The 25,436-nt window shown below is 47.1% G+C and overlaps 1 protein-coding gene across 1 annotated transcript in view; it reads right to left on the bottom strand.

Annotated features, from left to right (window-relative positions):
- Positions 1 to 25,436, bottom strand: part of RAD17 (RAD17 checkpoint clamp loader component) — a 416,585-nt gene that overhangs the window by 300,137 nt on the left and 91,012 nt on the right. The window contains exon 6 of the mRNA XM_086960823.1: positions 17,049 to 17,185. Coding sequence (XP_086816949.1) covers positions 17,049 to 17,185 — 137 coding nt within the window. The remainder of the gene's footprint in view (positions 1 to 17,048; positions 17,186 to 25,436) is intronic.

Here is a 25,436-nt window from a genome sequence, read left to right as displayed (position 1 = left end):
TTGCGGAACTATGTGCCCCGAGAGAATGTCTCCATGAAGAACTTACAGGCCGATTTTTGGATGAACTCCCACCACGGGCCCTGTCTGATGAAGCAAGGGAGGAATTGGATTTTCCGCTTACGGAGGAGGAATTGGGCACAGCCCTGGGAGACCTTAATTGGGGAAAGGCTCCACGGCCCAATGGGTTCCCTTGTGAATTCTTCAAGAAATTCTTTTTGCAACTTGGAGCCTACTACCACAGAGAGCAGGAGGAGTCCAGTGAGGTGGGGTGTCGTCCTCTGCATTGGCCACATGCGGAAGTGGTGGTGTTTCTCAAACCAGGCAGACCCCCAGATCAGTATGCCTCCTATTGTCCTATTTCACTCCTAAATGTAGAAGCAAAAATCTTTGCCAAGGCATGGGCCAACCGCTTGCGGTCCCATTTCTACCTTGATACACCCGGATCAAGCCAGGTTTATGGCCCAGCAGGTGACCCAAAACAATATCCGCCGGGCGCAAGTTGCTGTTGCTACTATCCGTGGGTGAGAGGTACAGGTGGCTCTTTTGTTAGCTGACATGGATAGGGCCTTCGACTCCCTTAGTTGGGTCTATCTCTTCGCGTTGCTACACAGATTGAATCTTGGACCGCGCTGTCTGTCCTACCGGTCTATACTCTATACTGATCTCACTGCGTCGGTATGGGTTGCGGGCTCTGTTTCCTCCACCTTTCCTCTCCAACGGGAGACATGTCAGGGATGTCCGTTGTCCCCATATTTGTTTGCCCTGGCGATGGAGTCTCTGGCTGCCTGGGTCCGTATGGACGCGCAAGTGTCTGACTTCGAATGGGCGCATGGATTGTCAAACCATATTGCACTATACGCCGATGATCATTTGTTCTTTCTCACTGACGTTTACAGGACGGGCCGCGATTGCTTCGGATTATGCAGGACTTTAGGGCCTCTTTAGGTCTCCACATGAACCCAAGGAAGTCTACCCTGTGGTCTCTTAGTGGTGCGTCGGGCCTGGGTGCCTGGGCCTCGTCAGTGCGGGTTGTTACCGACTGTATGAAATATCTTGGGGTGTTTTATCAGACTCCCTCACCGTGCCATGGGAATGGACTTTGGCCCCAGTCTGGGAGTGCGTCCGGGAGGATCTTAAGACATGGTCCAATATGCCGCTGTCTATCAATGGTCGTTCGGCCATCTTGAAGAGGGTCTCTCTTCCCCGTTTAATCTATCCACTGCAGAATCACCCTTTTCTGATTCCCCCAAGATGGTTTAGGCAGGTTAATGCAGCGTTGGGCCAGTTACTATGGGCGGGAGGAGCGGTGAGAGTTGGCTCCCAAATCGAGAAAGATTAGACAGAGGCCCTGGCCTTGCCGAGGGGGTAGCAATAGCGACTCACCTGCGCCTTGTCCAGTTTAAATATCTTCAAAGGGGCTTTTTTTAAGCGGGTCCCTTTATGGAGGGCGGGTCTGGGGGCGTGCCCCTGTATGTCTTTGATGTGAGCGGGAGGAGGGGACCCTAATACATACGATTTGGCATTGTCTCTCCTTGTCACGGTTTTGGAGGGGGGTACTGACCTGCCTCTCTGAGGTGCTGGGTTGGGATCTGCCATATTCACCGAAATTGGTGTTATTACATATCATGGAGGGGATAGGGGGCAATATTTAGAAACAACACATTATGCTTCTGGGCTTTACTCTGGTGAAGAGTGACATTGCTAGGGCATGGAAGGCGTTGGTGCCGCCTTCGGTGTCGGTCTAGAAGAAGGGTTTGGATTTCTGTATGGGCTTGGAACTCCCTATTTTCACTGGAAGTGGTTGCCCAGGGAAACACTATAAGATCTGGAAGCGATGGGCTGACTACCGGGGCTTGCCGCTGGAACCGGATGATTCAGCGGGCCCCTCCGTTTGGTCTAATATTACCCTGAAGGTGCAAATTGTAGTTTTCTCCTTCTTCGTTCAGTGGAACGTGTGGTGGTGGTGTACGGGCACAGCTAGATCTTCGATGAGAGACCGTCAGTGCGACTGGGGTGTGGGGGGCTGTTGGGTGGGGGTTTTCATTGGGGTTGTTTTATTTCATCTGTATTGCTTTCCATTTCTTTCAGATTGTATTTTAAAAATATCAAAGTCAGGAAGCTTTGCATTTTTTGTGCAGATGTCTCTGGATTACAGAGCCCTGCTGTATATGTGATATATGATGAATAAAATCTGTTAAACATTTTTTTTAAAGTAAACATTCCACTAAATCAAACACATTCCCTTCTGAGACCTAAAAATGGAAACCTGTCACCAATATCTGATAATAAGTTATGGGGCTCCCAGGTGGAAGAAGTGGAGGGCCTCTCCAGATTAAACAATCTACGCCTCATTGGCTTTCTGGAGGGGTGTGAGGGCTCCTCTATGGAACGCTTTTTCATACAATGGCTGAAATCCTTCTTGCCCGAGGGTTCCTTGTCCCCCTGTTTTGTTGTGGAGAGAGCTCAACTGGCACTGACAAGAAAGCCCCCTCCAGGGGAACGCCCGAGGCCAGTTATAGCTAAACTGCTGAACTACATGGATCGCGACACCATCCTTCAATATGCCAGAAATCACAGGGATAAATTGCTCTATAATTTACAGGCTATAATGTTCTTCCCCGACTATATCCGTCTAGTTCAGCAGCAACGACGATCATTCACCGCAGCCAAGTGACGACTCAGAGAACTGAATGTTCAATATATGTTACTGTATCCAGTTCATATGAGAATTATATATAATCCCAAGTCCCTCTTCTTCCTAACACCAGAAGCAATCTTCGCATTGGCCAACGAGGCGGTCCATCTCAAACCACACACCCCACCACATGTAGAGTCCGATTCCTCACAGGGCACCCGCAAGAACCGCCCAAAAAGGTCAACTCAAAGAGACAACACAGATTGGGGTCCAACTGGCGCTCCCAGACACAGGGAAATGAGTCGTGAACGTGATGGGGGCATCTCCCCCTCCCCCGCCAGTGGCTCTGAACATGGAAATCTACCACTTTGAGGACTATGGTTCGCCTGGGGAACAAAAACGGCTTGGGGGTCTAGGCTTGGTGCCTACGACATGCTCTGAACAGTCATGGTTAAACACATAGTGAAGTTAGGGTACTATTGGTGTAGGCACCTTGGGGCCCCCCCGTTTGGGCCTTGGGCATTCTCCAACCTGACAGATACTCCCTGTTGGAGGAAGTATTGGGGTGGGGGAGGGGTGGGACATCCAGCACTCTTGTGCAAAAGTTATTTATTTAAGTTTAGGTATGGGCACAGTGAATTCATTGCATTTCCACACATTCACTTCAGATGGCATACTCCCCTAGTGACAGGAGACTACACATAAGAAGAACTCACAGCCTGGAGGTCTCAACCTCATAACCTGGAACGTCAGAGGGGTGCTTGATAAAATAAAAAGAGGTGCTGTCCTTAGGCAAGCCAAACAATGTGAGGCAGATATCCTCCTCCTACAAGAGACCCCCCTGTTGGGAAATCAAGCCCTGTGCCTGGCCCAGGCATTCTTATACATAGCAGGATCCGCTTCACTATGTCCAAATTATGGCCAGACCCAGGTGGGCGCTACACTATAGTGACAGGCACATTGTACGGAAAAAACTGACAATCAGCAACGTTTACTCCCCTCCCAAGGGAAACAATTTTTTTTGACCGGATTACACAACTTTGGGAAACTCCTAGACAGTCTGACAGTGCTGGGTGGCGACTGGAACAACATTATGGAACCCATAGATCGTAGGCCTGAGACAAGTCACAGACCCTAAACGGGAGAATCCAAACTACATAAATTAGCCTCTACCCTGGGGTGGTCGGACGCATGGTGCACATATCATCTAGCATAACTAGGCTTCACCTTCCTCTCAGCAGTATATATATATACAAAGCCTGTCACACCAACAAGAATTATCAAAAAGAAAATTACGACAGTATTCCAAGTTCACAAATATAGTACAAGTTTGGTAGAAATTAGACTTCATTTAATTTTTAGAGGTTTTCCTCCAGTCCAGCCAACACGTGTTTCGTTGATTGGGATGGAACCCACGACTTCATCAGGGCTGATATTGGACGTTCACACAGTTTACGCCTTCTGACTGGTTATAATTCCGACCCAGCCTTATGTGGCATGGGTAGTAGTATGCTTCTGGATCTTGGTCGTTGGAAGACCGCGCCACGGACGGTTTGGTTCTCGCAGCCCCGGGACTCCAATACTGAGGAGTTCCGTTTTTCTTTGATTTTGGCAGCAGGGAGCAACTTCCCTTCAAATAATAACGTTGGAGGAAGGACAGATTAGACAAAATCCGGGTTCCAGTGAATACTCTAGACCAAGACGGAATATAACATTTAGATATCAGAAGATTTCATAAATACAACGACCAAGATCCAGAAGCATACTACTACCCATGCCACATAAGGCTGGGTCGGAATTATAACCAGTCAGAAGGCGTAAACTGTGTGAACGTCCAATATCAGCCCTGATGAAGTCGTGGGTTCCATCCCAATCGACGAAACACGTGTTGGCTGGACTGGAGGAAAACCTCTAAAAATTAAATGAAGTCTAATTTCTACCAAACTTGTACTATATTTGTGAACTTGGAATGCTGTCGTAATTTTCTTTTTGATAATTCTTGTTGGTGTGACAGGCTTTGTATATATATACCTAATCTGTGGATTACTGTGGGTAAGGATGACAACCCATGCCTAGGCACCCAACTACATACATAACTATCGGTGTGGATGGTAATAATAGCCTATATATTGTAAAGCGCCAATACCACCAAGATCAGTCATCCTTCTATCTCTATTCCTCTCAGCAGTACACAGATCTCTATCCAGGCTAGACTACCTTTTTGTACCATGCACTTACATACATACATACTCGTCAGTCTCCATCCTCCACATCGGTCTCTCAGACCATTCTCCGGTCTCACTTGAGCTATGTTTAGGGTCAAACAAACCCCCCTTCAGATGGCGAATGTCACCCTGGTATCTACACAATCCGGGTTATCAAAATACCCTCCGACAGGCGATCACAGATTACCTAGCATCTAACGTGGTCACTGCCTCCTCCAGTATAATACCGTGGGAAACCCTCAAACCCACACTCTGCAGTGTGGACATCAGCTATTGTGCGGGTGAAAAACGCAGTCGCCTAGCCCAAGTAATGGCCCTGGAAAATCTCCAACTGGCTCTCGAGGGCAAAGGTCCAATAACACAGAGTGGACTCCTCCAAACACAACAGCAGCTACATCAACATCTCACTAACGAGGCTCACGAGATATGGTTGGCGACGCAACATAGAATTTATCAATGGGCTGACAAATCCAGTAAGACGCTTCACTGCTTATGTCAGGCTGCGCTGTCTCCTGCTTCAGTGCCTGTGCTGCAAAATGCAGAAGGGATTCTATGCACTACCCACAGAAAGAACTCATATCGAGTGCGCAAATAGGTGTATTCCTAAAATACATAATGCCCCAAAAGATATCCGATCACATACAGGACCAATCAGACGCTCCCATAACAGTGGAAGAACTAAGTAAAGCCTTGTCAAACCTACATCACGGCCGAGCGCCTAGCCCTAACGGATTCCTAAGTGAGTTTTTACAATGGCATATGTCCCAACTCGGTCCACGCATCCTAGATGCACTCCATAAAGCCTTAGAGGAACGCATTCTGCCCCGATTGGCGACACACCGAAATAGTGGTGCTCATTAAAACGGGACGCCTCCCAGAAGAACCCTCATCCTACCGCCCAATCTCTCTCTTGAATTTCAAATCTAAACTATTAGGCAAAGTTCTTGCCGACCGCCTTTGCACATATATTCTTGAGCTCGTCCACCCCGACCAGGTCGCCTTCATGCCACACCGCTCTACCCGGCATAATATTAGACGAACTCACAACGCCATTGAGCCATTGCGCCAGCAGCCATCCTGTTGGCCAACACATACAAGGCGTTCATCTCCCTTAGCTGGACATACCTATTTCAGCTCATCCGAGCTCTCAACTTTGTTCCTTGCTTCTTTCCCTATATACAACTATTGTACGCAGAGCTCTCGGCCTTGGTGTGTGTGGTGGGATTTCGGTTGATGCACGTCCCAATCTGTCGGGGCATGAGACAGGGCTCCCCTCTGTCCCCACTATTATTTGCCCTCACGATAGAGCCTTTAGCGGCATGGGTGAGGGGAGATACTTTGGTAAAAGGATACGACTGCTCAGTGGACAGGTCATTAGGATTGGACTATACGCAGACGATGTGTTGTTCTTCTTAACAGATCCTCTGGCTCACAAGTTCGTCAGATGCTTCAGGTATTTGGGGAGACCTCCGACCTTGGAACCAACCCAGCGAAGTTGGTTCTATTTCCAGTATCTGGGTATTAGGGGTGTGGCTCTTGGGCTTCACAACTGTCTCACGTTATAGGGGACTTTAACCCCTTGCATGCTGATGACGGCCGGGAGCCGTCATGGCACACAGTGCTCGTGTGCTGATGACGGCTCCCGGCCGTCATGACCGCACCCGCGATCGGAATGTGCCGCACAGGCGCAGTGTAGTTCCTAGTTTCCCACTAGGCCCTGCGCATTGGAATAACATAAACAGTAGTATCGACGTGGAACTGCTTATATTCCAGGCCTCCACTGACTATGCTAAACTTAATTGGGTTGTGTTACCAACTAGCTCAGAGGTCACTGGAAACTTTCTTCTCTGCATAGGAAGTGATCAGCTTCCTTGGCACAGACAAGAAGGGATTCAGTTTTCCAACAACCGTGCAACATGACAACTTTGCTCCTCAGATCAAGAGTCAATCTCTAGGGTCGTGTGAAACAATAGACATGTATTTCACTCAGTCAGTCTAGTGCAGTTTACTTTCACGAGATGTAGAGAATAGAGAGACGGGCGTTTGTCAATAAAGGATTAACATTTATTGAACAGTCTTTCTTCTCGTACAAGAGAAATGTATTGCCACAATTTCAATAATTGTTATTATAAAAAGTACGTACAGTAAGATAAGTATTGCGAAATAGAACTGTAAAAGCATTGATATGGTTTCTTAGCCATACAATGGTTTAAAAGTAATAAAACATATATACAGTCATATATACATTAGGCTAACATACTCAACTGGTGCTTCTAACTAAGCCTACCCCAGTGTGCCTGACCTAAGCCTAACACGTGAAAGGGGAGTAAGTAAGTAGCTTTAAGTTAAGTTGGTTTTGCCAAGGTTTGTTTCAAGAATTCTCGTCTAAGGGTTTAGTCAACACCATACCTCTGAATAGAATGATGGAGGATTGGTATCTCCTTCAGGGGTCTCTCTCGATATCCCAGTCACCCGCGAGGGTAAACCGGAAGCGCCGGGACTGGATTTCTCTGCACGAGAAAGGCAGCGGCTTTCTTCAGCGCGTCGAGGAAGGAGGGGGGACAGCGTCCGCGGGCAGCTGGAATCTGCTGGATGTCTTCGCAGAGGGACGTCTGTTCAGCTCCTTAAGCGTACTGCACCATAGTTCGCGCTGTAGCGGCGATAATGGTAATCAGCAGCTTCACCACCACAGGATAGCAGGCTGCAGCGACAGAGTGCTAGATTTACCAACACAGGGTCATGCAGGCAGCCAGCATCAGTAGCTCGCAGCTCACAACAGCTCCTAACCGGGCAACAGGCTTGCATTGCTTAAGGCAACGTTGGTAATATTTATACCTGACAGGTGCCGGGTTTGACGCAAGTTTGCTGGACATAAGACGTCAATTAAAGATGTCACTAGGAAGTGATAGGTATCAGTTGCTCATTAGAGTTCCATTACTAATCAAAACATAGCAAGCGGGGATTTCCAGGTTTGCTAAGTTTTTATCTTGTTGAAGAACTCGGAGTGTTATCTAGGAATATCAGATAGTGACTACTGCTCTGTCATTGCACTAATTGGTCGCAAAGGAAGTGGCAGAGAGTCATGCTGGAATGTGGCTCTGTTCGTGTGAGGCCAGAGATGGCTTTTCAGAAAATCGCACTTGAACGGTTATGCCAATATAGGGAATAAATGGATTTATAGCCGAATAGGGGCATAAGGTCACAGTATCGATCAGGAACCTAGATAAACACGCAACAGCAGAATCGGGGCAGCATGCAAGGGGTTAAATACCTATGGGTCTACATCTCACAAAGTCCCACGATTTCCTGGTCGCGCAATATCAACCCATTATTCTCCCGCATCCGGGAGGAGACGAGGGGATGGTCCCCTCTGTTCGGGCGGCCAGAAATTTGTAAAATAGTCTCCCTACCCCACATCTTGTACCAGCTACAAAATTTCCCATACAATATGCCGCTAGAATGGTTTGCCCAGGTAAATGCAATCCTCAACTGCTTCTTATAGGGGGGCGCTATTCGTGTTGCATTATGAATCCGCACCCAGTCGACATATTGTAGCGGGATAGCGGCAGCTGACATACATGGTTACTATGCAGCATCCCACCTGCTGAATATAAATGAGTGGTGGTACAGCTCACACACATACACAGCGTTCTTAGTGGAGAGACTTGAGATGGGGAACACCCCCCTCCTGAGCTTCCTCTACAGCCGCAACAACCTCGACCATCTACCCACTGCTTGTAGAGCCGTCATACAGCTCTGGTGACACTCAGTGAAGAAGATGGGTTGGGATGGGCGCCTCACACAAACAACCCCTCTGTGGCAGGGAACTTACTTAAGACCAGTTGCTGTGCTCCCAGGATTCGGGGCATGGGACCTCATTGGAATCTACACCCTAGGTGATATAATTCAGGGGCTGACACTCAAATCCTTCCAACAGCTGCAAACAGAAAACCATCTCCACTGTACACAGTTCTATAAATACCTGCAGCTAAGACATGCTCGCTTTCTGGCCGGTTTGCCAGAGTTATATCCCATAGAGGGAATTGTGGCATATCTACCAGACATAGATCACACATAAACAAAATACACTACCCACAACGCGAGCCGCTTGGGAAGCTGACATCCCAGACCTTACAGATGACGACTGGATTGAAGCCTTAGCTAGCCCAAGGGGTGCCACGAGATATCGTCTGATCCAATTTAAATATCTTCATAGAGCTTATTATATATGCTCCCGCCTCTGCCGAATGGGTGCCATTCAGTCCCCCAATTGTCTTAGATGTGGTAAATCGGAGAGGACCTTCCTACACACTGTCTGGAGCTGTGGGGCATTGCGGCCATTCTGGGGTAGGATATCCTCCTGTCTGGGTCAGGTCCTGCCCTGGCGGTTACCATTCAAACCCAAGTTATTCTTACTTCACAGCACAGAAGGGATAAGAGGGAACCATTACAAGCAACAGCTATTATTTCTGGGCCTTACACTCACCAAGCGGATATTGTCCAAACGTGGAAGGGGACTTCCCCGCCGTCATTGGGGGGAGGGAGGGAGTGGGGTGGGGTGGAAGAAGGCCATGGACAGATGCATGAGGGCTGAGATTGCCATGTATCAAGCGCAAAAACACAGAAAAATGTGGTCTCGTTGGGCAACATACAAGGGGTATAGACTTGCCTCCCCCTCTCCTACCATCCCCAAACGCTCCATAATCAGGCAACATAACAAGCTTTAGATCATATAATTGTAGGAAGAGTCATCTGTGTCATGTACTTACATTCATAAGGACATTCCTTGCAGCGGGAACACAATGTAACCTGTGCAAAGTTCATTTGTTGGCCTGTAGGTTTACAGGTAATGTCTTTGCTTGGGTTAAACTAGTACTATTCTATAATATACTGTATCCGGAATATATGTAATGGGCATTGCCCGTAATGTGCCACAAAACTCAATAAAGGTCGGTAGGTATGGGGTGATGTTCATTCAATGGAATTATAAAGGGCTGTGGAGAAGGATGTGCTCTCTGACATTAATGTATTCTGTTGCTGAAGAAATGATACTCAGTGAAACTAAGCTATCACCTTGACATTTATGAAATGGCAGCCAGAGAACTGTATTCCATTGATCTGTTTGCCTGGTAAAATGTGAATATACGAAGCCCTCAAGTCACCTGTGTACTCTTTTTTCCATTACATCTACAGGCATCAAAAAACATGGCATCCGTCCTTAATGTAATTTACTCTGATTATGGAACCGATGTCATATGATGGAATTTCCTGTCAAGTAAAACAATTGGTGGTTTGAACCTGAAAAATCCTACAAGGTTTTGATCACATAACATTGGGAAGTATGGTTGTCAGGAAAATTATTGTTCTTCCTAATTGTTTTTTTTAATTTGTTTAATTTTTTTTTTATTGCAGATACTCAGATAAGATAAGGTCAACATTGGCATAGTTATTCAAATAAAACAGCATTACACATCAGAGTATAGACCGTGAAGCCCCACGTGTCTCTGCAGCACATACCCCAAAAGTCAATCTGTCAATATCGTTGGTTAGCTCTCCGTACACCATCAACCTAGCATAGGAGGCATTAATGTAAGCCATCTAGGCATCCACATTTTCTGTTATATTTCTCCCCCCCCCTCCCCCATAACAAACATTTACTGTGAATGAAAAATCGGCTTAATAACACTTTGTTCATAACTTAACTGTACAGTCATGGTAGTGGCATCATATAGTTCCTTCAATCCCCATCCCTCCCTCCCGCGCCTGGTAGACAATTGGTACAAGTAAAGTTCGTCCATCAGTGTGTTTCTGTTGCATCAAGTTCCACTCAGGACGTGCACCTCAGCTCCATCTCGACCCTCCCTCCAGCATTAGGCGCAGTCATGTGCCTCCCACCCCCAGCCCTCCATCTAGCCCATGGTAATGTCTCCACTTCGACCAGACCTTTTTAAACTTTCTCGGGCAGCCTCTTGATTTATACGTCACCCGCTCTGCCGCCATGTAAAGGTCCAACCCTCTTCTCCACTCCTCCACAGTAGGGACGTTCACTGCCCCCCAATATTTTGCAATGTCACGTTTTGCCACTACCAGGGCCAGGGTCAGGAACACCAGTAGGGGGCGGGGGAGGTCAACATCATTAGTCATTCCCAGGATGGCCAATTTGGGCTCCTGTTCAAGCGGCACAGACAAGACATCCCTTAGTTCAGTAAGGATGAGGGTCCAGTAGGATTGTATTCTATCACATGTCCATATTATATGGAAGAAATCCCCTCCTTCATGCTGACATCGTAGGCACTTATCATCTAATGTTCTCCCCATTTTGAGTAATCGCACCCTATCGAAATATGTCCTATGAAGCACGTTGTATTGAATAAGGCGGAGCCGGGATTTAATAGCCACCTCCCTCGGGTACATTAGGACTATGTCCCAGTCGATATCTTCAAGTGTTCCTACTTCCTTCTCCCAGGTGTCCCTAAGCTTCGCCAGGTCTCCCAGCACGTTGTTGGTAAGTGTTTTATATGTGAGTGATACAGCCTTGTTTGGTATCTGTTCCTGTAGTAGTCTACCTTCTAGTGGGGCATAATCAGGAAGACCCTCCAGAGTCAAAGCCTGTGCCCTCCATGCATGGCGCAGTTGGATGTATTTAAAAAACTGTGAGCGATGGAGCCCATATCCTGCCTGCAAGGTCGCGAAGGGTTTCAGTTCTCCCTTAGCAATGACATCCCCTATCGTGGAAATTCCAATATCATCCCACCGCCTAAAGCCGGTAAGCTTATGCAGCTCGGGGAGCCATTTACATTGCCAGAGTGGAGTCTGCCGGGTGGGCTTCTTATCCCACCCTGTGCGTCTCGTGGCCAATCTCCGGAGTGAGATGCTCGTGGCCGGGAGCAATGACTTCTTCGCTGGTCCGCCGTATAAATATGACAGCAGATTATGCGGGGATAGTTTGTTACGCTCCAGCGCATACGTAGGGTGGTCCGCCGGAGCATGGAGCCAGTCATTAATGGGGGACATGTGCTCCGCCCAATAGTAGGCTTCAAGATTTGGGAGCGAGATTCCACCACTATATTGATGGCGTTGGAGGGTGGTCAGCGCTATTCTCGGCTGCTTACCCAGCCATATAAAAGCTCGAAGGTCAGCGTGAATTTTACTTATTAGGCTGTCTGGGATTAGATAATATTCATTTTGTAGGGCGTACAAATACTTGGGTAATACTATCATTTTATACATTGCCGCTCTGCCTAGGAGTGTCAAAGGGAGCTGGCGCCAGCGGTCCATATCAGATGTGGAGTTCACGAGTATTCTCTTTACATTTTTGTGACGCGACAGTTGCCTGTCCAGCGTGATGTATACCCCCAGATATTGGAAGCCCTCCGCGGACACCACCAGCCTGTCTGGAAGAGCCTCCCCACGTGCATCCCCTCTGGGGTCGAAAAGGACGGACTTGTGCCAGTTTATAGCATATCCGGAGTAACTGCCATAGCAGTCCAGCTCCCTGAACAATTCAGGCACTGTGGTCTTTGGGTCAGTGATGTAGAGAAGGACATCGTCCGCTTATAGGGACAATTTCTCCTGCGTCCCGTCTGAGTCTGCGACCCGGAATCCTGAGATCTTATGGTTTTGCCTAATCCTGGCCGCCAGTACTTCAATTGTTAACGTGAAAAGAAGCGGCGATAGAGGGCAGCCCTGTCGAGTGCCTCTTTAGATTGAAATTTCGCTAGAGAGCCTTCCGTTTACCCTTACTTTGGCTCGCGGGTTGGTATAGAGAAGGCGCACCAACGTTCGGAATTTTGGGCCGAAACCAAATTTTTGTAGGACGGCCTCTAGGAACGGCCAATGCACCGAGTCTAAGGCCTTTTCGGCATCCAAGGAAAGAAACCAATGTGGCGGTTCCCTATCTCTCACCTCCTGCAGCCAGTTGTGCGTGCGCCTGAGATTAAATTTCGTGGCCCTGTCTGGTAGGAAGCCAGTTTGGTCTAAATGTATCAGGTCGGGTATTACTGTCCTCATCCGTCGCGCCAAGGAGTTTCACCTCCATATTCAACAGGGAGATGGGTCGATATGAGGCACAGTCCTCCCATGGCTTGCCCTCTATGTGTATAGAGATTATGGTCGCCATGGTGAGGTCAGCGGGCAGACCTCCCTCCTGGCACGCTTCAAGAAAAAGATTTTTCAGGTGAGGAGCTAGTATATCAGCCGTGCCCTTAAAAAATTCCGGCGGAAAACCGTTTGGCCCCGGTACTTTGCCCGGCTTTAGTCCGGCAATGGCAGCTTTTACCTCCTCCAAGGAGATGTCGGCCTCCAACGCAGGTAGGGCCTCTGCGTCCACCACAGGCAGATCGACCCGTGACATATAGTGGAGAGAATCCTCGCACGTGCCCAATTGTCTGGCTTCGTAGAAGCGTTCATAATAGGCCGCGAACACATTCGCAATGTGGGGGTCTGAGCACACAGTCCTCCCCTTCTCATCTATGACTTCATCTACCCACCTCGCCGCTCTCTCCTTACGACTGAGCCAGGCTAGAAGTTTACCCGACTTATCCCCCACGTCGTATAGTCGGTGGAGTGTGGCCAGGTTTTGTGTTCTTGCCTCCTCCGACACCAGTTCCCGATAGCGGCTCTGGTTGTCCAGCAGTTTACGTAAGGTTGTGGTGCTTTTTGTAAGTAAGTGTTCTCTCTCCAGCTCCACTATATCCCGTTAAACATTCCCCACCTCCTCCTGTAGCCTCCTCTTCTCCTCCCCTAATCTGCCATTTATTCTGTCTCTCATCACTGGCTTCAGAGCTTCCCACAAGGTCACTGCCGAGTCCACCGTCCCATCATTTTCAGCCAGGTATACCCGTGCATCTGCCCTAATGCCCTTAAGTATTGTCTTATTTGTTAGGTCCCAAGCGGCAAGACGCCACGAGGCCTCCCTTCTGTATCCAGAACGGCCCATCGACACTAGTAGCGGCGAGTGGTCTGAGAGACCTCTCGCCAAGTATTCCGCCGTGCCCTCCATGGTTAGTTCCTGCCTAGGCATGAATATATAATCCAGTCTGGAAAACACGTTGTGCGCAGCCGAGTAGAATGAGTATGCTGTAGTGTCTGGTTCCAGCAGTCTCCAGACATCGGTTAGGCCTATCGCGGACATCATTTGGGCAAGGGGAGTCTGATTTCCTCGGGTGCTTAGCGCTCCAGATCTATCTAGACCCTTATCCATCACATCATTAAAATCACCACCCACTATCTGTATGGTATCTGAGGTGTCTAAGAGTATGGTCGCTAGCATCTTCAGCGTATTCGCCTGCAATTTGGGAGGTGCATATACTGAAACAAGATGTAGGTGCGTCTACGCCAAGTCCCCTGCACCCCTACACATGTCCCCAGTGGGTCCCCCCACGTACGTGTGATACGGAATGGGAAAGTATTCTTAACAATAATCGCTACCCCCCTAGAGTCAGTCGTGTATCCCGCATGCCCCAATACTTTATATCTACCCCTTGCTTTGAATGCACAGGCCGTGCCCCTAGGATGTGTCTCCTGTAGGAAAATGATGTCTGGGCCTACTCTCTTGAGATAGTTGCTCACCAGTCCCCGCTTTATCTTGTTACCCAGGCCATTCACATTCCATGTCAGGACGTGCAGTTTCTCAGTGTCCATAGATCGTGCCAACAATTTACTTGCCATCCAGGCAGTGAGGTCAGACGAGGCGGGCGGTCGCCCGTATCAGAAAGCCACAGATTGCACCAACACCCATGACTGTGTTCACCCAACTGTGTACCCCCTCCCCTCCCCTTTCTCAAACAACCAAACTGTATGAACAACCCCTTCCCCCACCTCCCCCACCCCACCTGTACCTCCCGGCCATCCCGCCCGTACAACCATCGACAGCTCGGACTACTACCAGGCAGCAAGGTCTGTCGCCCACCCCTCAAACAACCCCAGCTAAGAAATGTCTAGCTGTCCAAACTCAAGTTCTAAAGTGGTGTATGCCCACCCCAAAGAACAAAAAGTGCTACTTGCGTGTCCCAAAGCAAAGAACTGCTATTTTGGATCTCAGTCCCGTATTTTCTCAGGAGTGGGAGTCTTGCGTTTCTGTTTCAGTAGCCTCCGCGTTGCCAGTCTCCCCTTGCTCCAGTTCTCGGATGTCAACGGCCAACGGGTGCAGGGAGTGTTCCGTCAGTTCCTCTACGTCTGAGATATTCGCATCATCCTCATGTTCCGTCACATTTCCTGACGTCGGAAGCAGGCACCTGAATCTGGACCCCAAAGCAGGGTCTTCATTGTTGGCGGCGTCGTCACCTCCTCGGTCTTCTCCGCTCGCTACTTGTTGGGGCGGGTATGGCGTCCGCTGCGTTTGTCTGCCCGCCCGATGACGTTGTGTTCTCTGCGACCCGGTAGGGCTTCTCCTGAAGTTGGCTGCCGCCAGCTCACTACGGATTCTGCGTCCCTCCTCCTCCGCCTCTCGTAGCAACGGTCTCTCCTCCAGCAAGTGCCAGGCCTCCTCTGGGCGATTGAAGAAGTGTGACTTGCCCTTAAATAGGACCTTCAGTTTCGCCGGGAAGAGCAGCATATAGGATATGTTCAATTCTCGCAGTTTAGCCTTCACAGTGTCATATGAGCGTCGTTGCTTTTGCACATCCTGGCTATAGTAAGGGAAGATCATGATGACAGTGTTCTCAAACTTGATCTCTCCCATTTTTCGGGCTTCTCTAAGGATAAGATCCCTGTCCGCATAGTTGAGGAACCTTGCGATGATCGGGCGTGGTCTCGCTCCCTCCGGTGGTTTTGCTAGGAGGGCAATATGCGCCCTTTCAATCACGAAACAGTTAGAGAAGTGAGCCTGTGGGAACACAGATGCAAGCCATGAGCGCAGGAAAGCCGCAGCGTCCGTCTTCTCAATTCCCTCTCTCAGACCTACAAAGCGCAGGTTGTTTCTGCGTTCCCTGTTCTCCGCATCGTCCACTCGCCACATCAGCTGTCTATGGGAGGCCTGGAGTTCCGCCATATCTTTTTTGAGGGAGGTAAGGGAGTCCTCCGCTTCCGAGATCCGAGGGTTGGACAAGGGGGGGGTGGGGCGAGCAGAGAGCCCAAGCCCACAGCAGTCGGTCTCAGGTCTGCCTGCCTCTCTCAGCTCTAACCCTGGGTCCCGCAGACTCTTGCCGCTGCCGCCGGCGGAAGGGGGGGCGAGGGGGGGCGGACACCCACCACGCTCAGTCCCCTCAGGTCGCCGCCTTGTCTCCGTCTCCTCTGCGGCCTCCCCAAAGCTCCGACAGGCCCAGGGGCCACCCTACGCAGGCCGCACAGTCCGGACAGCCCAGCCAGGGATCGGGGAGCAGAAAATCCAGGTCCCCGCTTCACAGGCCCCAGCCCGTCGGAGAAGCGAAGCGAGGCCCAGAGTCTGCCGCCTCCGTGCGAGCGGGGAAACACCTCCCGCTGCCCCCACCGCCTCACCGTCGCTTCAGCCGAGGGTCTCGGGAGCTCCGGGCGCCGCCATCTTGGGTGCTGAGATTCTCCGCCATCGGGATGATTCAGGTCCAATATCTTGCCCTTGCGCGGATGTAGGACGGAGCCGGCGCTCTTCACTGTTGACTGTTTTGTAATATAGGGGGAGATGATGATGTTGGTAGGAGTTGCCTCCAACTGACATCATCGTTGAAATGGGATAGACCGACCTCTGGTCGGCGGTCTCGACCACAGAATTACGATGCAGCATGCTCACATTTCCCATAGGGAAATGGGACGTTGTGTTGATCCCTGCACAGTGTGGCAAGCACCTCAGGGTGGCTGCCACACGGTGCAGGGATCAATAGAGGAGCACCAGAGGTGTCCCCGGCCCCCAATTGGAGGCTGCAAATAGAAGGGAGCCCTGCTAGGGGCTCCTAAAGTTGCTTTTTGATAGGCTTTTCATGTCGGAAATCCCGGGATGGAAAGCCTGTGGGAAACAGAGTATTGTAATCCAAACGGCGGAAATACCATCCATGGGGATTCCGGTCCGGTCTCTGACTGGTCAACAGGCTCCTTAAGCCCGTCGGAATCTATTACATTAAATTGTAATTAGGCGGTTGGAATTGAAACCGATGATCTTGGTCGGAAAACCTCCGACCTCAGGTCGGACGCTTTCCGACCAAGATCGTAATAGGCCCCATAGTGTTTTCTGACACTTCACATTCATTCATAGGATATAAGAACAGATTAGGTCTTACCTCCACCAGGATAAGCCTCTTGTCTGTCCCAGTGGCTTGTCCCAGCATCTGCAATTTATTATATTTGTTTGCTCTCAGAAGAAATTCTTGGAAAAGTGAAGTTTGTGACTGACTTGTGAAAGGTTGGAAATTTGAGCCTGGAAAAGGAAAAACACAAACGTTTCCAACATATTTTAAAAGAAGTAAACTTTGCAACATACTATTAATGGTATATGCAATAAAGATGGCCGCAATTTAAGTTAAAAGGATATTGCAATCACCAAGACATTTCATGTCACAGAGCAACAAGGCTAAAAATCAAATTACTTTATAAGATTGCAAAGCTCTAAGATATCTTTCACTTTTATTTTATGGATGATCGAGAGTGCTTGCTCCCTTACAGAAAATGGTCACCCATTCCTCCGTCATCATATACTTGAGAAATGGGGAGTTGGCTACGTCAAGGGCTATTGGTATTTGACAAGGCGACAGAGACTGGTACGCTACAGTCATCTACTTGGGAAGCAATTATTATGGCACTTCCTAAGATATGGAAGGACAAGATGGAATGCTCATTGTATAGACGGTTGCCCCTAGCCAATGTGAACAACTAAATCTTTGGCAAAGTGATAGCTAATTACTTGACCCCACTAAAGAAAGGGTTTGTGCTGCTGCACTAAAACGGATTTGTTCGAGAGCTACAACATGTAATCTAAATACAGTATTCACAATCTTTCACCAACTGAACCTGACTATTTTCTAAGGTCTCTGTATTGTTAGATGAAAGCTTTTGACTAGGTGTAAAATCATTCTTGTGGACTGCGCTCAGCTGACATGATGAGGGTCAAAGGCTTTTTGATGCGGATGCTAGAACTAGATGTAGGATTAGTGGTCTGCTTTCCAACTCAACCGATATTCATAAGGGGATAAGGCAGAGAGACTCCTTATACCTATTAGTGTAAATGACAGCAATGGAGTTGCTGGCTTTTTGGATACTGGAGTGCCATTTGCTTAGGTAATATTCTATGAGACATATAGAGTCTTTATAAGGGAGACTCTATATGTATGTGGACGATATCTCTTTTTCCCCTTAAATGCCACACAGACCTGCTTGGCACAAGTTTCTGCTTGAAGGTTACCTAAGGGGGTGGCAAAAAAAATGTGAACAGCCTCTTCTGTTCTGTGATAGAGCTTATGCCGGAAGAAACATTTGTGATTACAGTTTGGATTTGAGATTGGATTCAAATTAATGCATTATTTAACAATCATTGTTTTTATTATACAACTTGTAGTAGGGTCACGTAAAAGTTGTTGTATGGTTGGAGACTTGCTCCATATGTTATGTTAATGGGCTTAATCAATTTAGAAATTAACCTGTGATTCAATCAAGGCAATCTATAATGCAAACAGTGAAAAGTTGTCTCCTCCAACAATATGAAGCCTAGTTGCCGCTTTTCCGTCTGTGCAATATCAAACAACTTCACCACCTTATTAACATGTGATACTGTGCTGCGCTCAGGAATAAAACCATGTTGATTTTGAGACACTAAAGGAGTAATGACTTGAGACAATTGATTAGCTAAAAATGTACAGTATATCTTGCTATTGCAATTCATTAACGAAATTGGCCTATAAGAGCCTACCAGTTCTTGGTCTTTGCCTTTTTTCCCCAAAAACCACAATAGTGGCTTCTGCCCATGATTTAGGGGCGAATCCATTCTGGGCAGCCCTAAATGTACATAACATATCATCTTTTAATACAGTGGAAAACAGCTTATAAATTTCTGCCGGAAGCCTGTTGGGTCCAGCCGCTTTCCCCAAAGCTAGTCCATTAACAGCTGCTTCCAGCTCTTCCATGGTAATTGGTTCATCTAACCTCAAGCTTTCAATATTATCAAGTTGTACTATAAGCCAATCCCTGTTATATAAACTGGATATACTAGAAGATAGGTTTTGCATATACAATTCTAAATAAAACTGTTGGAAAATAGCTAAAATCCCTTTTGGGTCCTGGCAACGTACACCGGCATTATCCTTTATCCCCGCAATGCGCAGCCCAGATTTTTTCATACGTAGGCGAAGCGCCAAACACCGGCCAACAGATTTGCCGAATTCGTGAATTTGTTTTTTGTGAACCAGGTATTTCCTAGCGTTATCCAGGTTCCAGGCTCCCTTAATGTTGGACCTAGCAACCTCCATAGCCTCCTCTAATACTTGTAAATTACCTGTGCATGCAGTGGCGCCCTGAATTAGTTTCTTTCGCATGTAGCTCCAGCATCTCCTGTTTTTTCTTCCTATTCTGATAGGTCACAAAGCTTAGTACCTCCCCTCTGAAACTGACATGCCTCGAATGAATCACATACTATAGCCCGTTGTGTAGAATAGCGATTAACAAAAAAAATTCCCTGATCCACTCTGACATACATCCTGGACATCATTTCCTGTCAAAAGAAAATATTTGAATCGGAGGGAAAAAAGCTAGAGCAGAAACGCCAAGCACAATTGGAGAGAGGTCAGATGTGATTCTTGACAGAGTTTGCATTGAAACCACGTCAATTAGCGACCCCGGCACAAAAAAGTAGACTAGTCGCACAAACGTTTTGTGAGGAAAAGAATAATAAGTATATTCCGGATCTACCACATTCAAGTGGCCCCAGGCATCCACTAATCCATGATCTGTTACCAGATTATACAAAGCTTTAAACACTTTTTGCTTTCGCCCCAATGTAGTACCGGGGCCCACATTGCTAACTCACTATTAAGTTCTATTAAAGCAGAAGTGTCGTCCAAATTGGAGTCGTTTATTGTGCAAAGGGTAAATTGAATCTGCCCTATCAGACACTACACAATATCCCATCTCCCTGCCATATCAGCTAAACTTCAACCTACCGTAACTAAATTGGATTTGGCGAGGATCGCCACCCCCCTAATCAATGATGATTGTTGAGAAGCCACTGGTAAAGAAAAACCCAGCATTTCTAAAGTTGCACGCTGTGACCAAGGAATGTGTGTCTCTTGGAGACACACCAAGTCTGGATAGATACTACGCAGCTCTGCAGAAATTCTATTTCTTTTATGCCAATTGTTAAAGCCACTAACATTTAATGAGCAAATCTTTCCCCCTTACACATCATAGTAATAATTTGACACTGTCATATTTACCAAGCCTTCATCGCATTTAACTTGCATAACCAACAAAATAAATCTAACTTTATTAGCTCCTTAGGTTACTGTGATTTTTTGTCCCCTTTTCCCCCACCTCAGTGCCTCCCCAAAACCCCCACTGGCCCGTCCCCATCCCAGCTTAGCCACCCTTCCCACCAACCACCCCCTGAATAAGGCTTTAGGTCCTGTAGATGCAGGTGATCGCACTCCCCCTCGCCCCAACTCATGACTGTATCTAAGCACAATAATACAGAAATTAGAAATTACAATATCACTCAATCAGCAAACCATAATTAAACTCCCGCTACATTGTTATCTTTTTAACTAAGATACCCCAGCCCCTTAAATTGATTTAAAAAACTCATTAGCAGAGCTCTCACTGGAAAAAAAATATATGCGATTCTTAAACATCACTTACAATTTTGCTGGATTCAGCAAATATGCTTGCGCAATTTTAGCCTGAAATCTACAGATCATCTCACGAAGCTGCCATCTAAGTTCGACAGTTTGCCTACAAAAATCTGGCTGTACAAAAAACTTCACCGCCAGATCTTTTTTTGTTAGGCCGTGCAGAGCGATACACTTCCTCTCGTGCCAATAAACTATAAAATGCAATTAAGAGAGCTCTAGGGCGCTCTTCCTGCTGAGCATTACCCAGGCCAGCCACCGGGCGCCTGTTGAATGGAAAACGATGCGCTCTCTCAAGTTCACGGTCCCAATCCCACTCGGAAAAGTCCCGGGAAGGATTTTGTGAAGAGTTCAACAATGTACCGCCGTGGATCCTGTCCTTCCTTCCCTTCGGGAATCTGGATCACTCTCAGATTATTACGACGAGCACGGTTTTCAATATCGGCCATCTTCCATTGTAAGTCGTCCTTGACGGATTGTATAAAAGCAGTTTTAGATTTTTGCTGAGCCAGCTCATCCTCTAAATTAGAGATCCGGGTTTCAGCTTTGCTCACCCTAGAAACAAAATCAGCCTGTGACTTAAAGATCTGCCGTACAGAGTTCAGTAGCTTCCTGCATATATTCTGAGCTCGCTGGCTCTCTTCACGTGTTTCGGCCCAATGGGACATAATGGATTGATAGATAAGAGATAGAGAGATCTCCTCTTCCCTTAGCGGTTTATATTCTCAGAACAATACTCTGGGCCTTTACCCTCTTTTAGCAGTATTTTTTTCCGCACAGTATGAGATTGACCTTCATTAAGACCAGCAGCATCCTCGAGAAATGAGCTACGGTGCTCACTACCATCATTAATATTCATCAGGGTTGCATATTGTAGCTCCACCTCATCCCCTGATGCATTAGATTGGTCGGACAGCGAAAATAAATCCCCAGACTCTGAATCAGGCATCACCGTTTGATCGTCAAGTATGGTTTGTGAGAGACAATTTGTTATGTCAACACCGCTCTGACTGTAGACGTCAACCCCTCCACTGCTGCGATGGCCCCTTCTCCCCATACCGTATCTTCCACTAGATTTAATTCATCATTTCCCCATCCAATCACCACCATTACACCACTAGAAGAGCCATTGCTCTGCACTGAAGGTGCACAATTCTCAGACATAGAGTCCGCAGTTAAATTAAAATATACAGAGTCATTGACAGGGGGAGGCAATTTACCTTTACGCTTCTCTTTAGTAGCAGAGAAAATCGCTGGTATTTTCTTCTCAGCCCCTTCTTTATCTTTGTTTTTAGCTGAACCAGACTCGAAAGCAGCTCCAAGATTCTTCCCGGTTTTCTCAGAGCTTTCGCCAATAATATCTCGTGCCTCCAAATCAGCACTACTGCCATTAGTGTTTCCCATCTCTGTATCTGGTGCCCGGGGTCTCCCACGTGTTCCCTTAGGGGGCATCTTAATTATCTTAACGATCTTCTCCGATATTATTGGCGCTTGTATCAGAGCGGCTGATCTCTCCAATACAGAGATGTCGCAAAGTGCCAGCAGCCACCTGGAAACGCTGTATCTCAAACGCCGTCCGCCGCCTCTCCCGAATGGTGCACCTCATCGTACAACTCTCGAAAAGCAGCCCGATGTTCGCTACGCAGGACGCAGGCAAGATAAATCCACTGCCGAATGTTACAGTGTGTCCGTCTGTTGACAAGCACCGGGCGCCAAACTCCACTCTCTGAGCCTGGGTCCCGAAACGCCAAAACACAGAGCACCCAGGACTTCTCCCGCTGAAACAGCGCCTACCGTCACCACCTCATCACTCCGCCGGTCCAGGATCAAAGAACCGCCGTGAGTAAACATGCAACAGAGTAACCGCAATGTAGCGAGTTAATGAACAGTAGCCATGAGAGGGGGAAAAGGAACGATCCTCCTATGCGTCCGCAACGGGCGCCATCTTGCCTTTCCTCGTGTATTTACGCAGAAAAGGCGTTTCACCGTGTGGAGTGGGTATACTTGTGGGAATTGATGTCAATGATGGGATTCGGTACACGGTTCATAAATGCCCAACAAGTCTTGTACACTGCACCGGTCGCCAAGATCGCTTCAATGGGCTTACTTTCTGAAGCTGTTCAAATCACTCGAGGCACAAGGCAGGGGTGACTCTGCTCCCCGTTGCTTTTTGCGTCGTTTATAAATCCGTTTTTAGAACAACTAAGGAATAATTCTTTGATCAAGCCTTTTAAGGTTCACAGTGTGTCCTATTCAGTGTTTGCGTATGCAGACGATATTGCAGTAACTACTTCTAATCCTGTTCTAGCGCTTCAAGAGATTGAGCGGCTTGCATTTTCATTTGGGCAAGTATCTGGCTACAAACTAAATGTCACCAAGACACAGGTTTTAATTACTGATCAGGTGATCATGCACGGCGCTCATGTGGTAAAAGAAGTAGTGTATCTGGGTATCAAAATCAGGTAATCTATGGATGAATTGGTTAATGTCAATTGGATCTCGCTATTAAGTAGTATTCAAGATTCATTAGATAAATGGTCCAATATGCAATTTACCTTGATCGGCAGAAGTAATATTATCAAGATGAATGTTTTACCTAAGGTATTGTATGTATTTCGAGCTGTTCCGTTGGAAATCTCTGTGGCACAATTGCAACACTTACAGTCCATCTGTTCTAAGTTTCTTTGGGCCCCAGGTAAACCTAGAGGAGCTATGAGATTGTTGACTTTACCCATTGAACGGGGTGGGGCTTGCTATCCCGGATTTTGTCTTTTATGTTTATGCTTTTTTTTGTTGTTAAAAATGCGTATTTTGTTAACCGGAGAAGAAGTTGGTAGTATTGCGGAGGCCCGGTCTATTTTCCAGATTTTGCTGGGTCCTGTAGCATGTCAATGTTTCTTTAAACAAATTGACGGTAGTTATTACAAGCGCTCAAGGTTTACGGTGCTTATATCAGCTTTTAAAGTGTGGAAATACGAAAGCTCTGTTTAGTTGAGAAACTGTCTTGGAATACCCCAACAAATGCAGTAAATATTCTTCCTTCTATTTTTTGGGATACCACTGCAGTGGGCTGGAGGGTAAAGGGTGTTGTCCAACTTGGGGATCTTTTTTATAATGATGGCTCCCTGATGTCTTCTGAAAAATTATCACAACGGTATAATTTGCCCAAGAATCAATTTTTTAAGTTTCTACAGTTAACCCCTTCGCTGCGGGGGTTATTCCCCCGCTGTGCTGGGAGTGAGGGGGGCGCGCACAGCACCCAGATGCTCATGACGAGCTCAGCTCGGCATGAGCTACGGCGCTCCCATGCTCATGACGAGCTGAGCTTGTCACAGGTGTATTGGCTCCCGTGGAACGCTCAGCACAGCAGGGGAATTCTCCCCGCACATGAGCGTTCCACAGGCCATAACGAGCTGAGCTCGTCATGAGCACCGGAGCGCCGTGGCTCATGACGAGCTCAGCTCGTCATGAGCACCGAAAGGTGTTAAGAGAGTTTATTTTCTGGAAAAAAGTCACATCGGGCTCTAGTTCAGTAGTCATTGCTGTCCAACGTCAGGTCAAAATTGGGGCGTTGTACCAATTATTTTTATCCTATAGAAAGGATGACCTACATAAACATAGTTTTAAATGGGCTGTGAACCTGGGCATTGAGAATTTGAGTATAAAAGATGCTATTATTAGATCCAGGTAGACTTTGCTGTCTGCGAACCTGAAAGCTCAATGTTTCTAAACCTTTTTTAATTTATATTATACACCGGCACGTAAGTTAAAATGGGGGAACGGGCAAGATGGAAAATGCTTTCAATGCCGGGGGGATAATGCAGATATGTTGCATATTTTTTTTTATGTGCTTGTTTGACAAATTATATTCAACACATTGAACAATTCTTGTCCAGAGTAATAGGAGTTCAAATTGTTACAACACCTATAATGATGCTTTTGGGTATTGGACCGGAAGTTGGCAAGGGTACTCCCCTATACAAACATAGATATTTTATTTTTATTGCAATGACTGTTGCCCGACTTTGTATTTCGGCTGAGTGGTTACAGGTTGAACCTCCCTCCTTCGAAAGATGGAGGGCTAAGATGTATAATTTTTTTCTGTTAGAGTTTAGTTTGTATTCTGTTAAGGGGGTTAAGGGGGTTAAGAAACGAAATATTGGTTTAGGAATTTGGAGGATGTTTTCTGATTATGTGTCTGCTTGAAGTGTTTTTGTAATTTATGTATTGGTCCATTGAGTTACTGTGGAAAAATAAAAAATAAAAAGTTGGCTCCCATACCAGCAGAATTAGTGACGCCTGAACTGTTCACTTAATTTCCAAATATAAATGGGAGGATGGAGAATAACAGGGTTGTATATTGCAATCAGGGACTGGAACCAATTAAAGGGGGTTGAAAAACAACATGCAAACAAACTAAAATGGTTTCCACCAATGCAGGTTTTAAAGTGACACATTTTTCATGTTCTTCACAGAAAATAAATAATAGTTAGAGTGATTATTGTATAGGAATACCCAACAGCCTGAAATGCAAGTTTGAAAATGCTGGAGACAGGCATATTATGCGGCTGTGCCCATGGCTAAAGGAGGGGTGCTAGAATGTTTTAATAGTTGATAGGCTGGACTAATCTCTGCTAGCCAAAACTAATACCTACAAAAATCAGAGACAAAGTAAATATAGGCCCTGTATGCAGAGAAGAGTAAACAGGGTGAGACTATTGGCCAAGACTTCTCTTGGCCAATAGTCTCACCCTGTTTACTCTTCTCTCAACTCATATCACACAGAATATGTGATATGAGATATTATGATCACAAATTGATAGTAAACAGATGCTC

This window comes from Lissotriton vulgaris, chromosome 3_1 (assembly GCF_964263255.1).
Source record: "Lissotriton vulgaris chromosome 3_1, aLisVul1.2, whole genome shotgun sequence".
In the NCBI taxonomy this organism is placed as follows: domain Eukaryota; kingdom Metazoa; phylum Chordata; class Amphibia; order Caudata; family Salamandridae; genus Lissotriton; species Lissotriton vulgaris.
The sequence above is the reverse complement of the archived record's forward strand: the minus strand, read 5'-3'. Positions and strand labels throughout refer to the sequence as shown.